This window comes from Myotis lucifugus, unplaced genomic scaffold, assembly GCF_000147115.1.
Source record: "Myotis lucifugus unplaced genomic scaffold, Myoluc2.0 scaffold_28, whole genome shotgun sequence".
Taxonomy (NCBI): Eukaryota; Metazoa; Chordata; class Mammalia; order Chiroptera; family Vespertilionidae; genus Myotis; species Myotis lucifugus.
This window is the reverse complement of record NW_005871076.1, coordinates 9538517-9554954: the sequence shown is the minus strand read 5'-3', so window position 1 is coordinate 9554954 and position 16438 is coordinate 9538517. Positions and strand designations below refer to the sequence as shown.

General features: G+C 38.6%; 1 protein-coding gene across 3 annotated transcripts in view; it reads left to right on the top strand.

Annotated features, from left to right (window-relative positions):
• Positions 1-1477: 1477 nt before the first annotated feature.
• Positions 1478-16438, top strand: part of DDX46 (DEAD-box helicase 46) — a 60149-nt gene continuing 45188 nt past the window's right edge. For 2 of the 3 annotated variants that reach the window (XM_023752155.1, XM_014453901.2), the window contains exons 1-7: positions 1478-1669; positions 2386-2574; positions 5658-5801; positions 9636-9735; positions 12670-12835; positions 14771-14922; positions 15950-16063. In XM_023752155.1, coding sequence (XP_023607923.1) covers positions 1653-1669; positions 2386-2574; positions 5658-5801; positions 9636-9735; positions 12670-12835; positions 14771-14922; positions 15950-16063 — 882 coding nt within the window. In that variant the 5' untranslated portion in view covers positions 1478-1652. The remainder of the gene's footprint in view (positions 1670-2385; positions 2575-5657; positions 5802-9635; positions 9736-12669; positions 12836-14770; positions 14923-15949; positions 16064-16438) is intronic. The other variant, XM_023752154.1, reaches the window with a different exon arrangement.

The window sequence follows — 16438 nt, the reverse complement described above, 5'->3', positions numbered from 1 at the left end:
GGCCTTCCTTACCCTTGGCATCGACTACACTGCAGCTACAGATAGGTAGTAAAGCCACAGAGGAAGAGCAAAGCTCATCTAGGAGCCTTACTCGGTTGCATTTTTCTAAAAATCAAATGTATGGAGGTAAACTTTACACACAGTAAAATGCATCAATTTTTGACAAATGTGTACATTCACTCAATGACCGCCACAATCAAAACACACCTTTTCTATCATGTAAGAAAACAAAACAGTAGAGAGGTATGTAAATATGAGAGCCTCTCCCCAACTCCACTACACCTTTCTGCTAGAACAACTCAACGTATCTGTGTGCCTCCCACTTGGCAAGTTTTCTCTCAACCTTGACTGCAATTCAGAATCATCTGGGAAACTTGAAAATTCCCAATGTGCAGGAAGCACTCTAGACCAGCCGTGGGCAAACTACGGCCCGCGGGCCGGATCCGGCCGTTTGAAATGAATAAAACAAACAAACAAAAAAAGACCGTACCCTTTTATGTAATGATGTTTACTTTGAATTTATATTAGTTCACACAAACACTCCATCCATGCTTTTGTTCCGGCCCTCCGGTCCAGTTTAAGAACCCATTGTGGCCCTTGAGTCAAAAAGTTTGCCCACCCCTGCTCTAGACCAATGAAATCAGAACACACACATATGTATTTTTATTTAAGCTTTCAAGCACAGGCAATGTTGAGAACCATTATAATCTTGCAAATGGTGTGTGTGTATGTGTGTGTGTGTGTGTGTGTGTGTGTGTGTGTGTTAAGTGTGTTTGGCTCTCCTTCCTCTTCTCCATCAAGTTAACTTCTTACTCTTCAATCTCCCCTCAAAGATCATTTCCTCAGGGAACTCTTCTTCTGCACCCCTCTCCTATGGTGGGATCTCTTTCTTGTTTTATTACATCTGCTTGTGTTTCTAATGTCTATGTTCCCCACGAGATTTTAAACTCCCTAGGACTTAGCACATGCCCAATATAGAACAACATATACTATAAGCGAATCCTATATAATAAAAGGCTAATATGCAAATTGTCCCCTCTACCGGGGGTTCAACTGGGAGTTCGACCAGGGAGGAGGCTGGCAGGCCAATGGCCCGTGGACCCTCCCCCTGGCCGGCCCCACCCTCTATTGCCCCCCCCACCCGCTCAGGGCCCCACCCATGCACAAATTTGTGCACCAGGCCTCTAGTGAATGTATAAATGAATGAGAGTGAACGGAGATGTTTGTAGCATCACTCAGCACAGGGTAAGGTGGACGTCAGTACAAGGCCTAGGACAACTCCAGGATGCTCTTGGCACCTCGGTGGTCCTTTCAGGAGAGACCTTCTCTGAGTCCGCAAGGGGTCCTCTGTGGCTATGCCGGCAAAACCCAGCCACGGCATCTTCTTTCGGCGCGGCCGGCGCTGTGCGGCCTCCAGCCGACAGGAGGCGCTGTGAAGAGGAAGCCGCTTGCGACGCACCTTTCCCTTCCTGCTGCCGCCGGCGCCAGGACGTCCTGTTTTCGTTGGCGGCGCTCGGATGGTTTCCACCGCTGTGGCTTCTCCTGCCGCTTAGTGCTGCTTCTCGCCGGCGAGCAGGGTGTAGCGCGGCCTCTTCCTTTGTCCGGTTCTCCTGCGCGTCGTCCGCAGGGCGCCGCTTTCCCGCGCCGGCAGCATGGGCCGGGAGTCACGGTGAGGCAGCGCTGCGGGCGGGCAGGCGGGCGGCTTCCTCGGCGGGGGAGGAGGCGGGAGTGGATGTGGCCGCGGGGTCAGGCCTGGCCCTGCGCAGACCCACGTGTGGCCAGCTCTGCCGCGGCCGCCGGAGGGGCTGGGGACCTCGGCTGAGCCAGTGGCTGGACGTGGGCCGGCGACGGGCAGCGGGTTCCCCTGCGCTATTGGCCGAACCCCCTGGACGGGTTCATGATCGTGTGATTGCATGATCTTTTTCATATGTTGTTGAGTTCGGTATGCTAAGCTTTATGTTTAGATTGAGTATAGACTATCATTTTCTTCTCTCGTACCGCCCTCGTATAAAATAGCAAAATCTATTTCCCATTCCCTCCCTTTTTCCTTTACTTTGATCTGTTTTTCTCCGTAGCACTACATAGCATTTTGTATATTTATATTTGTCTGTCATGCCTTCCTTTACAGAAAGCAATCTGCTTGGGGCTTGGTCTGTTTTGTTTGCTCTCTTTTCTTCCTTTTCAAGATAGTTTTCCCACCCCCTGCGTGTGCTATAGCCGAAGGGCTCATTTCCCCCCTAATTAAAAACAACAAAAACCGTATATAAAAAGTCTTTTCAGTGTTTAATTTGTCTGCTGAGATTTTTTTTTTTGGAAAAAATATAATAAATAAGATATAGTAGAAGCTACCTGTGTCTGCTCAACTGAATCTTTAACTTAACCTAGCCACTATCGGAAGCGATCAGCATCCCGGGGACGTTCTGGAAGTCGCTCTAGAAGTCGCTCACCCTCAGACAAAAGAAGTAAACGTGGAGATGACCGACGGTCTAGAAGCAGAGATAGAGACAGAAGGAGAGAGAGGTCTCGCAGCAGGGATAAACGAAGATCTCGGTCAAGGGACCGGAAGCGTCTGAGGTAAGGATGTTACTCTCCAAGGACCGATGATAGGTTGAGTCTTATCTAAATCGGGCTTATTCAAAAATGTGTTTTGGACTAGAATTTAGTGGCCTGTTTGCTGCTAATAAACTAATTATTAAAATTATGTGGCACACCAAAAATATTTTTTGTTGATCTAACAAGAAAAAGGTATAGTTTTGATTGATTAACAAAATAAAAGTGACTTTGTAAAAAATCAGGTGCCTAGCCCTAGTCAGTTTGGCTCAGTGGATAGAGTGTTGGTCTGCGTTGGCCCAGGTTTGATTCTGGTCAAGGGCACATGCCCGGGTTGTGGGTTCTGTTCCCAGTAGGGAATATTGATGTTTCCAGATCATTGATGTTTCCTCTGAAATCAATAAAAATATATATTTTTTAAAAATCGGATGCCTATCCTATATAATAATCTTATATAATAAAAGGCTAACATGCAAATTGACCGAATGGCAAAACGACTGGTCCCTATGATGCCCACTGACCACCAGGGGGCAGACGCTCAATGCAGGAGCTGCTCCCTGGTGGTCAGGGCACTCCTACAGGGGGAGTGCCGCCTGGCTCACAGCTGGCGAGCGCAGAAGTGGTGGTGAGAGCCTCTCTGACCTCTGCCTCAGTGCTCAGGATCAGCAAGCTGAGCGGTAAGGAGCTAGAGGGTGCAGGCCCGAGCTAAAGACACCCCGCCCCCCCCCCCCCCCATGAATTTCGTGCACCAGGCTTCTAGTTCTTATATATAAGGATTTCTGGTACCAAGAATTAAATTAGATACAACCTTATAATGTGACATGACCAATCAGATGCAGCTCTGTGATATGACCTGTATATTTACGGTTCAAGACAGAGCATTCACACTGGATGGCTATTGTTGTGTTGTCCATTGTCATTTTTTAATTTAACAATTTAAGGGGAAAGAGGTCAGTGCCCTTGACTAAATAATCTGTTATTGTTTTATTTATTTAAAAAAATCTTTTTTATTGATATCAGAGTAAGGGAGAGGGAGATAGAGATAGAAACATCAATGATGAGAGAGAATCATCTGTCAGCTGCCTCCTGCACGATCCAGCCCGCAACCCAGGCATGTGCCTTAACCGGAATTGAACTTGGGACCCTTCAGTCCACAGGTGGATGCTCTATCTACTGAGCCAAACTGCTAGGGCAGTTATTGTATGTTTTAAAAATACTTGCGCCCTAGCCGGCTTGGCTCAGTGGATAGAGCGTCAGCCTGCGGACTGAAGGGTCCCAGGTTCGATTCCGGCCAAGGGCACATGCCTGGGTTTTGGGCTCAATCCCCAGTGGGGGGTGTGCAGGAGGCAGCCAATCAATGATTCTCATCATTGATGTTTCTATCTCTCTCTCCTTCTCCCTTTCTCTCTGAAATCAATAAAGAAATATATATATATAAAAAAAAAATACTTCCCCTGGCTGGGTAGCTCAGTTGGTTAGAATTTTGTCTCTACACTCCAAAGTTGTGGGTTTGATCCTCAGTCAGGGCACATACATGAATGCATAAGTAAGTGGAACAACACATCAGTGCTTTTTCTCTTTCTCTCAAAAATTCAATTAAACCCTAGCCAGTTTGGCTCAGTAGATAGAGTGTTGGCCTGCTGACCGAAGAGTCCCGGGTTTGATTCCAGTCAGGGGCACATACCTTGGTTATAGGCCCAGGCTCTGGTCAGGGCGCATGCAGGAGGCAATGTGTGTTTCTCTCACATGGATATTTTTCTCTGTCTTTCTCTCTCTTCCACACTCTCTACAAATCAATGGAAAAATGTTCCTGGGTGAGCATTAAAAAAATAAAATCAATTAAAAATATTAAAAGAAATTCTTGCGGCACTTCAGTTGAAAATTGTTGGCTAGAATAAAGACTCTCAAATAGTATTTTAAGTTTGGAAACTTCTGTTGTATTTTCTGTAATCCAAAGTGATTCCTTAAAGCCCTTCTGAGATAGGTTAGAAAAGAACTAAAGGTAAGGTTATATGCCATCAAAGGTGTTCTGTTCTATTATGTCCCAAGAGAGCTTACCACCATGTTCAGAGAATCCATAAAGCGGACAGACGGAAGCAGGATAGAGCCATCTCCGGGTCCTGCTTACTGTTTGAGACTGTTTTAAAGAACTTATTCAGATTTGAATGAAAGAACATCTAAAATTTTAATTTTGTTTTTCTTGATTACATATTATAGTCAAGCAGCCATTCCTTGCACTTTTCACCCTTTCTGGGGGTGAAAAACAGTTTTAAAATAAAAATAATCTCCCCATACCAAAAAATTTTTTTTTCTAATACAGTTTCTCATTAAAATAGGAAAGAATACAGGTGGTACAGTTTCTGTGAACTGATCACAGAAAGAACTTTGGCTTTATCTTTTTCAAACATTGGAAGGAGAGATTGTAAAGGTAGTGTATAATACCTTTGACAATGTGGATAGTGCTATTTTACTCAATTTTGTATTATGTGGTCCCAGGAAGAGTTTCATACAGTTCAGTCAAGAACTTAAGTGAAAGCGTTCATTTAGGATCTGGTCTTTGACTTTTTGGTGTGAAAGGTAGAATCACAAGATTTTAGAGCAAGAAGGATTTTGAGATTATATTGTGACGTCTCCATATTTTATAGATGAGGAAACTTAGACCCAGAGAGTTGATCTGCTGTTTGCCCTCCACTAGTTAGTAGCAGCACCAGGATAGGTTCTCTGGTCTTCTCATTGTCATATCTGCAATCTTCCCACAGTCCTATTTTGTCCATCCTTAGGTTAAGGCTGTCTTTGAAATTTAGATTTTCTATATTATGGGCTATAGATTTCAGCTTGCTGTTATTACAGATTTGCTGTGTTTTTCAGTAAACTTTATTTTGAAATTAGGATCCTCATTTTTTTCAGTGACCACTTTTAAGAATTGGCATTACCTCTTCCCTATTTTACTGGTTTGATAGTTAATTGAATCTCAATCTCTGCCTTTAATAATGGTGAAAATTAAGAAGCTTTTTTCACTGTGGGATAGAACCATAAACTGAAATAGTTCCACTTGATAATAGAATATATGAAAAGTTCAATATATATGAAAAGTATCTCCTTTTCAGGCGTTCCAGAAGTAGAGAGAGAGACAGAAGTCGAGAGCGAAGAAGATCTCGAAGTCGAGACAGGAGACGCTCAAGGAGTAGAAGCCGGGGCCGCCGATCGCGATCCTCCAGTCCTGGCAATAAAAGCAAGAAAACTGAGAATAGGTAATGTTATCATTGGGCTGTATCTGTCATGCAAGTTGGGAACTGACTGTCTTCCCTATTACTTATATTTAAAAGAAAATCTTTAGGTCCTGGCCAGGTAGCTCAGTTGGTTAGATTGTCATCCTGATATACCACGGTTGTGGGTTCGATCCCCAGTCAGGTAACATCCAGGAGTCAGTGAATGCATAAATAAGGGGAACAACAAGTCAGTGTCTCTCCCTCTCCCTCTTTCCCCCTTCTTCTCTCTAAAAGAAATTAATTAAAGAAAACTTTAAAAATAATTACTGAATTTGACTCCTACCATGAACTCTTGGTAGAATTTTGTTTTAACAGGCTTTAAAGCTTATAATTCAATTGGAAAATACCAGACTATTTTAACACACATAATGCATTGTTTTATTTAATAACTATTAATGGTCAGAAATATATTTTATAAACATCTCGAACTATGTTTTTTCTTTGAAATTATTTTGTTAGCATTTTTTGACATTGACAAACAACGTGAAATGGTATGCATTGCTGAATTGCTGTTCAGATGAGTGAACTTTGTGTAATTTAAATGTATATGTTTCAGTTTGAGATAGTATGTCTGTTAAACATAGTATGTTTAACTCTATATTTATCTTGTTAGTGGTTTATTCTTTGCCTATTATTGTTTCTAATGTAGTTCATAGGATAGTTGATATATGGTCTTGTATCTGTTTTCTGTATAGTCTTTATATTAATCATGACATTTCCCATGTCATTTATTTTACTTAGAAAATTTTATTTTACCGAAGTTCGTGTAATAAAACTGGAAAAAAGTGTATATGGTAGTACACCCATGCCTTTCTTCCCTCTTAGGCATGCATCTCCTAAACTTTAAGGGCCCCATGAGAGTTGTAACCAGGGAGCAGTGGGCAATGACAGCTCGTCCCGGGCTAACTTCCTGAATCTGTCTCCAAGGCCCCTTTTCTCTGACTTTGCAGTGAGCTGAAGCAGCCTGCCTAGGCTTGTTTCTTCCCTGTGGCATTTCTAGAGAGCTAAAGCAGCCTGCCTAGGCTCTCTCCTATTGCTTCTTCTCTCAAACCCTTGTCTCACATCCCTAGCTTTAATAAACTTACTCTCTGGTTAATCATAAAACAAAAACTAAAACAAAAGTGTGTGTGAAGATTTCAACATAGGAACTTGGGGGGATGCAGGCATTCAGACCAAAGCAACCAGTCAGAAAGGATAGTTTTGTTTTCAAAGTATTCACCCACAGAAATGCCAATGATCAGGAAAGTTGTTTTCCTAAAACCCCCAGGATTACATCTGTTCTAGCCGCACGTGGCCTCATGACTACAGAGCTAGAGAAATGGAATCATTGCCCTAAAAAGAAACCTTGTTTATGCTGCATGTAACATGTGTAACACATTGGTGACAAGACAGAGTTACCAGGATGGATAGTGACGGTGGCTGCCTAGCGGTGTGGATGTATTTGACACTACTGAACTGTGTACTTAAAGGTGGTAAACATTATGTGCATTTTCACACACACAAAAATAACGTAAAATGTCAAAAAAAAAGTGTGTGTGTGTGTAAATTCATAAAAGTGAATAAAATCTGAACATGCAGTTTGTTAAATAATTTTAAAGCAACATCCATGTAACCATCGCCAAGGTCAGGAAATAGAACATTGTCAGAAGCCCTCCACATCCCTTCTGTAACTGAGGTCTCTATTTCCTTGGATAAAAACCAGTTCTGACATTTGTGCTAGTAATTTCTTTGTATTTCTTTATAGTTTTACCACCTGAATTTTTATCTGGAAAAAGAGTAGTTTAGACGTATATGTTTTACATGAATGAGTCATGTATTCTTTTGTGTCTTTGCTCAATGTTTTTTGAGACTTATCTTTGTTGCTTATAACAGTAGTACATTTTCATTGCTGAATGCAATCTGTGGTATAAATATACCACAGTTTATTCATTCTACTTAGATCGATGTTTGGGTTGTTTTAACTTTTTGGTTATTATGAACATTTTTGTATATATAATACTGGTATACATTTGCATGAGTTTCCTAGGGCGTATATCTAGGAGTAAAATTACATGATCATAGAATAAGCGTAGCTTTATTTTTACTAGGTAATCCCGAATGCTTTCCAAAGAGTATTATTAATTATACTCCCACCAGAAGTATATGAAAATTATGTTGCTCTATACCCTGACAATGTTTGGTATTGTCAGTCTTTTAAATTAAAAAAATATTTTAAAATAGTTTATTGATTTAAGAGAGAGAGGAAGGGAGAGGGAGAGAGAGAGAAAAACATTCATGTGATAGCTCAACATTGATTAGCTGCCTTCTGCATATCTCCTACTGGGGATTGAGCCTGAAACCTGGGCATGTGCCCTGATGCTGAATCCAACTGGCCACCTCCTGGTTCAAGGGGCGAAGCCCAACTAACTGAGCCACACTGGCCAGGACAGTCCTTTAAATTTTTTGTTAATTGAGTAGGCATGTAGTACCAGTATCATTGTGATTACTAATTTGCATTTCTGTGATTATTAATGAGATTGAACTTTCATATGTTTATTGGTTATTCAGATCTCTTTTCTGAAGTACTTGTTTACATCTTTGCTCATTTTCCTATTGGGTAGTTTCTCTCTTTAAACAGATTTATAGGAGGTTTTTATTTTTGTTTTTAGATATCCTGTATAGTTGTTTGTTGTCAATTATATGAGTGGCAAATATATTTTCTTACTCTGGTTTGTTGTTTCACTCTGTAATAATTTTTTTAAAAATGTGTTTTCACCGATTTTTTAGAGAGAGAGGAAGGGAGAGAGGAAGAGAAACATTGATGCGAGAGCGGAACATTGATGGGTTGCCATCTGCATGTCCCTCACTGGGGTTCAAGCCTGCAGCCCTTTTAGAAGTTTATGCCCTGGCTGGTGTTTCTCAGTGGTTAGAGCATCAACCCTTGCTTTGAAGCGTTGCCGGTTCTCTTCCCGGGCAGTACCTGGGTTGCAGGTTTGATCCCCGGCTCTCTTTGGGACTCCTGCAGGAGGAACCATCAGTGTATCTTTCTCACATCGATTTCTTTCTTTTTTTCTCTCTCTCTCTCCCCCTCCTTATCTTCCACTCTATCTGAAATTCAATGGAAAAAATATCCTTGGGTAAGGATTAACAAAAAAATAAAATAGAAGTTTATGCTAGAGAATATCTTGTTTATCTCTGAATATTTTCATCAAATCTGGAAGCATTTCTAGGTATTTTAAAAAGCGCTGACCATGCCCTAACTGGTTTGGCTCAGTGGATAGAGCGTCGGCCTGTGGACTGAAAGGTCCCAGGTTCGATTCTGGTCAAGGGCATGTACCTTGGTTGCGGGCACATCCCCAGTAGGAGGTGTGCAGGAGGCAGCTGATTGATGTTTCTCTCTCATGGATGTTTCTTACTCTCTATCCCTCTCCCTTCCTCTCTGTAAAAATATCAATAAAATATATTAAAAAAAAAAAGTGCTGACCATAAAGGGGCAAAAAAGACCAACCAATTTGATTACATTAAAATTATTATTACTATTTTTAATCTTAGAGAATGTTAATGTCTTGGTATGTTTCTCCATTTGTTAAGTTTTACTCCTCCAATTTCAGTTTTGTAGTTTTTCTATGATATGTCCTGTTTTTCTTATTTACAATTAGTGTCATAGCATTAATTTTTTATTATATTTCCAAGGTATTTATTAATGGAATATAAAAATGCATGTGACTCTTGGAAGTTTATTTCTTACCTAAAAAGTAAAATACAAATCTATAAGAGTATTTTAAAATGAATGTTTCCAAGCACATGTAGATGATATGTTTTTCTCTCTCTTTTTAGAAGGTCTAGGTCCAAAGAGAAAACAGATAGTGGAGAAAGTTCTAAAGAGAAGAAAAAAGACAAAGATGACAAGGAAGATGAAAAAGAAAAAGATGCTGGCGTATGTTTACTAGCATAAATAACTATATAATATAAACTTGTTTCTACACTGACAAATTCTTATTTTTTTAATGCTCTGTTTTATTTTGAAATAACATATATAAGATAAAATAGTACTTGTTTCCATGAGAAAATTTTTTTCTGAAAAAGTTGCATATCTATACATATCTGTTTTTGCTTACAAACTATTACCATACCATATGCAGCATTTTGTATCTTGCTTTTGTATACTTTAAAATTATAAATTTATCAATATATAAGGTCTCAAGAATAATAAGCAGCCCTACCAGTTCGTCACAGTGCATAGAGTGTGGACTGAAAGGTCCCAGATTCAATTCTGGTCAAGGGCATGTACCTTGGTTGCGGGCGTGATCCCCAGTAGGGGGCATGCAGGAGGCACTTGATTGGTAGTTCTCTCTCTCTCTCATTGATGTTTCTAACTATCCCTCTCTCTTCCTCTCTGTAAAAAGTCAATAAAAATGTATTAAAAAACATAATAAGCCCTAACCGGTTTGGCTCAGTGGATAGAGCGTCAGCCTGCGGACTCAAGGGTCCCAGGTTCGATTCCGGTCAAGGGCATGTACCTTGGTTGCGGGCACATCCCCAGGCGGGAGTGTGCAGGAGGCAGCTGATCGATGTTTCTCTCTCATTGATGTTTCTAACTCTCTATCCCACTCCCTTCCTCTCTGTAAAAAATCAATAAAATATATTAAAAAACAACAACAACATAATAAGCAGCAGTATACCCACCATCTTAGAAATAGAATACCTTGCTGTTTTCATTTGTTATATATTGGAGATCTTGCTGTAGCTGCATACGTAGATAAAGCTTATTATTTTTAGTGCCTTCATAGTATTCTGTTGAAACAATGTAGAAAGATCACCTTTGATGGATATTTAATTTGTTTCCAGTCTGTGATTTTAAACAATGGTGCATTAATTACTGTATCTATGTTCTTTGTGAATATAGCATAAGGTAAATTGGTATCAAATTGCCATAAAATAAGTTGTATAAATTGACTTAAGACATATGAAAATGTCTGTTTCCTTACTTCCTTGCCAACATAAGAATTTGAAAAATTAATTTTTACCAATGTAATTGGAGGTAATTGGTATTATTTTGAGTTGCATGTCTTTAAATATAAGTGAATATTTTCTTTTCTTTAATTTTTTGTTAAGCCTCACCCTTTCCGTTGATTTTTTTAGGGAGAGTGGGAGAGAGGTATTATGACAGAGAAACATCGATGTGAGAGAAACACATTGATTGGTTGCCTCTTGCACGAGCCCCCAACGAGGACCCGAGCCTGGGAGAAGCCGGCAGCAGGGGTACATGCCCTTGATTGGAATCGAACCCAGGGCCCTTTAAGTTTTTTACTATTTGCACTTTCTTTGAATTGCCTACTCATATCTTTTGCCCATTTCAGAATGCATTATAGCGTCATTGTTTTGTTCTCTTTTTGAGTTTGTTCTATTTTTTAGTGGTTGTATTTTAAATAATTTTTTTAAAAGGACCTCCTTGCTGAGCCGGGTAGCTGAGAGAGTGCAACATAAGTGGGAGGTCTGGTTTCTGATCCAGTTTCTTCTATTGAATGACTGGGTGACCTTGAGAAAAGCACGTAAGCTTTCTGGGGCTCATCTTTAGAGAGGATGGAATTATTATAAAGACTATAAATTCAGGGAAAAAAACTTTTTGTTTCTTTAAGAAAGAAATTTATTTTTGAAATACAAGCATTATATAATCATATTATAAGATATTTGGAAAGTTCAGAAATAATTCTCTGTAATCCCAAAACACCATCACATTATAATTATGTAATATTTTCTTTGACTGTTTTCTACATGTGCTGCGTTTCCATACCTACCTATGGTGGCAACATATGTAACATTTTGATATATATAATGTTTAATCTTTAAGTCCCTGATTATGTGGTGATTTGCTGTCTTCTCTTAAGAGTATTATTAATAATCTTAATAATGGCTTTAGAATGGCTGTTTCTAGGAAACATAGACCTAAAGGCTAAAAGACCAAAACTTCTTAATCATGTTGATAGCTTTTTTAAAATATATATATTTATATTTTATTGATTTTTTATAGAGAGGAAGGGAGAGAGATAGAGAGTTAGAAACATTGATGGGAGAGAAACATTGATCAGCTGCCTCCTGCACACTCCCGCCTGGGGATGTGCCCGCAATCACAGTACATGCCCTTGACCAGAATCGAACTTGGGACCCTTCAGTCTGCAGGCCGAAGCTCTATCCACTGAGCCAAACCGGTTAGGGCGATAAATAGCTTTTATTTACTTAATAATTTATAATAGAAAATTGCTTTTCATGGAGGCAATCTTGGAGAAGTTCAGATGATTTAAAGTTGAGAATAACTAATAACTAGGGAACTTTGGTAAGTCATGTAGTTTTTACTTTGAGGAAGAAGTTGAATTCATGTGTGCATATTGCTTATATCTAAAATGAGATTAATTCATGGTGTTTGAAATCTGTCTATTTTATTAGTTGAAAATGCTTAAAAAATTGATAAACCCAGGTATTTATTGATTTTTTTTAGAGAGAGAAGAAGGGAAAGGGATAGAGAGAAAGAAACGTCGACAAGAGAGAAATAATGACCTCCCTCCTGTACACCCCTGCTGGGTACTGAGCCCGCAACCTGAGCATTGCCCTGACCAGGAATACAACTGCGGCCTCCCAGTTCATGGGTTGATGTTCAATTACTGAGCCACACCAGCCAGGCGAAGATGCTTTTTTTACTATTTCATTCTTGGAGATATTTAAAAGATGTGTGACCTTAATCTGGTCTAAATATAGGAGTTTGTATATACATCTGTTTTTTTCCTTTTTATATACTTTGGGAAAATACTTGGAATATCACCTAGAGTAAAATCGTTTATCCTTGCTTTCCTCTATCTCCTGTTTTCCTCCCAAGAACTTTGACCAAAATAAGCTGGAAGAAGAAATGAGAAAGCGGAAAGAAAGAGTAGAAAAATGGCGAGAGGAACAACGCAAAAAGGCCATGGAAAACATAGGGGAACTGAAAAAGGAAATTGAAGAGATGAAACAAGGGAAAAAATGGAGTTTAGAGGATGATGATGGTATATTCATTTGTTACAATAATAACCTATATAACAATTCATGTATAGTATTCTAGAATTATGAATAATGTTGGTATTTTGAAGACTATTTATTATGGAAAAAATATAATGTTTATATATTATAACATAATGTTTATCATTTCAACCATTTTTTAAGTGTACAATTCATGGCATTAAGTACATTCACAGTCTTGTGCAATCAACACCACTGTCCATTCCCAGAACTTTTTCTTCATCCCAAACAGAAACTCTGTTCCCATTAAACAGTAATTCCCCATCTTGTCCCCATCCCTGGTAACTTCTATTCTGCTTTCTGCTGCTATGAATTTGCCTATTCTAGGTACCTCATAAAAGTGGAATCATACAATATTTGTCCTTTTGTAACTGGCTTATTTCACTTAGCATGATATCTTCAAGGTTCATCTATATTGTAGCATGTATCCGAATTTCATTCCTTTTTATGGCTTAATAGTACTCTATGTTATATAAATATATGTGTATATGTCACATTTTGTTTACCTATTTATCTATTAGATATATAGGTTGTTTACAACTTTTGGCTATTGTGAATAAAGCTCCTGTATTTATTAGTACGCAAGTAACTGTTTGAGTCCCTGCTCTCAGTTCTATATACACAGAACTGGAATTGCTGAATTCATATGGAGGTTTTAAATGTCCCTTTTAATATTTATGTTAAATTTAGAATTGTAAAGTAGTGTTTATTAAGGATTACTGATTTTTTTTTTAATATATTTTTTATTGATTTTTTTTTTTTTTTTACAGAGAAGAAGGGAGAGAGATAGAGAGTTAGAAACATCGATGCGAGAGAAACATCAATCAGCTGCCTCCTGCACATCTCCCACTGGGGATGTGCCCGCAACCCAGGTACATGCCCTTGACCGGAATCGAACCTGGGACCCTTGAGTCCGCAGGCCGATGCTCTATCCACTGAGCCAAACCGGTTTTGGCAGGATTACTGATTTTACTTTAGAGTGGAGAGTTGGGTACTTAAGGGCAAGTAAATAGCTTTTTATTTTTATTACAAATAAGAATGTTAGTAATAAGGGTAAATTAAGGACATGGTTTCAGATTTCTCCTTTAACTTTTTAATGACTTAAAACAGAAAGATTTCCTCTCCATATCTGATTTTGACTTTTTAATAAAGAATGAAATTTTATTGGAAATGGAATTTTGTTCCTTTTTTTTTTTTTAAAACATTCCTTTAAAATTCTCATTTTCTCTGGAAGTTCCACAGAGTGGTTTAAAAAGATAAATGGGCCCGGCCAGTTTTGCTCAGTGTTTGAGCATTGACCTATGAACTAAGAGGTCACCATTCAATTCCCGGTCAGGGCACATTCCTGGTTGTGGGCTTGATCCCCAGTGGGGGCTGTGTAGGAGGCAGCTGATCAGTGATTCTCTCTCATCATTGATGTTTTAGTCTCTCTCTCTCTCTTTCTCTTCCTCTCTGAAATCCATAAAAGTATATTTTAAAGAAAGGATAAATGGATTGTATCTTTAAGTGATGTCTTAGTTATGTAAAAAAGATTAGATTTGTCTTGAATTAAGAATGTTATTTTTTCTGTGCTTTAAAGAAAGGTAATTGAAAGGAAAATAAGTAAACTTATTTAGCAGATAAAGTTTTTAGTTTGGCTTTTAGTAGTGTAATTGTAAGACTTATTACTGGAGATTCATTTTTAGGCATAATTTTTTGCCTCTTCGACTTAATTTGTTATAATTTTTTTCTTTTATTATTCAGAACTAATACATGCTCGGTTTAAAGCTGTGAAATATATTTGAACTGCAGTGTGCCTGGTCAACTGGAAGGGAGGGTGTTTGGGTAGTGAGAGAACAGGTCAGAATGGTGGGGTGTGGTCTGATTGTGAAGAATTTCCTTTTGAAGCACATGTACAAAGAGTGTGTATTCTAATATTTTAGATGATGAAGATGACCCTGCAGAAGCTGAGAAGGAAGGAAATGAAATGGAGGGTGAGGAGTTAGATCCATTAGATGCTTACATGGAAGAAGTGAAAGAGGAAGTAAAAAAGTTTAATATGAGAAGTGTAAAAGGTGGTGGGGGAAATGAAAAGGTATGGAATTTTATTTTTAAAGATTTATATTCCTAGTTGGATAACTTGGTTTCATTGTTGATTGCCATACTATTGACTTTATAATGTTTTTGTTTTCTCTCCCATCTGGTACTTTTTCTAAGTACCAGAGATATTAGTGAATTTTTAACTATAAATGTTCTTGTTTCAAAGGTATTGTTACCATCATCTTTGTTCAGTTTCTATGCTTGCTTATTGCCCTTAATAGGTCCTCTCCAGACTTCTCCAGCATTTTCATCTTTCATACTCCCATCCCCTTTACCCAGTCTAATTTTCTTTTTTTAAATAGCATTTATTACCTTTTCTCAGGTTAATATAATTTGATTTTTTATCATGTCTATTATTTGTCCCCCTTGTCTTCTAAAATAAAGCTCCTCAGGAGCACTGACTGTTACCTGTTTTACTGATTTCTCCTAAGCTCCCAGAACAATGTCTTGCTTGTTGAATGAGTGAAAAGTACCATTTAATAGTATTTTAAAAATAAATTATATTGCATAGTAACTATATAAATTTATATATTATACAAGAAACTACATATATATGGGGTGGACAGATATAGGTTTACAGTTGTGAGTATGTGAAACACAGAGTTAATAAAGCTATTGTAATAATCATAACCTGCTTTCCATGTCTTTCCATACGAACAACTGTAATCCCACCCTGTGTTAATGTATTATAAAATACATTGTGATATATTGAATTGTAAGATTTAAATGAGAAAGCAGACCACTTTTTTGTCTTTTCATTAAGTTGCTGCTAATAACTAAGTTAATTTGATTTATAAATTATGGCAGTTACTGTGTTTCAGTTGGCATATAATTTTTATTTTCATATATGTATAGCCCATGGACACAAACAATAGTGTGGTGAAGGCCTGGGGAGGCGAGGACTGGTTGGGGGCGGGGGGTAAATGGGGGGAAAAGGAGGACATCTGTAACACTTTCAACAATAAAGAGATTTTAAAATTTTTCAGCTTTTCAAAATATTTTATATTCCTTTTTTATTTTAGAAGTCTGGACCAACGGTCACAAAAGTTGTCACTGTTGTGACAACCAAAAAAGCAGTAGTGGATTCTGATAAGAAGAAAGGGGAGCTGATGGAGAATGACCAGGATGCCATGGAGGTAATTCTTCATTAATTTTGAATTTTTCATGATGCTACCTTAGGCCCTGGTTGGGGAGCTCAGCTGGTTAGAGCATTGTCATGATATGCCAGTCAGGGCACATTCAGGAATCAACTAATGAATGTATAAATAAGTGGAATAACAAATTGATATTTCTGTCTCTCCCTCTCTTTCAAATCAGTTAAAAAAATAAAGTGCCCAAAGTGATGCTACCCTAGAAGTATTTACTAGGAATCAATGATGAAGATGTACTTTTCAATTATGCAAACTATTATTAAGAAGCCTTGCGATTCCTGCCGAAACCGGTTTGGCTCAGTGGATAGAGCGTCGGCCTGCGGACTGAAGGGTCCCAGGTTCGATTCCGGTCAGGGGCAT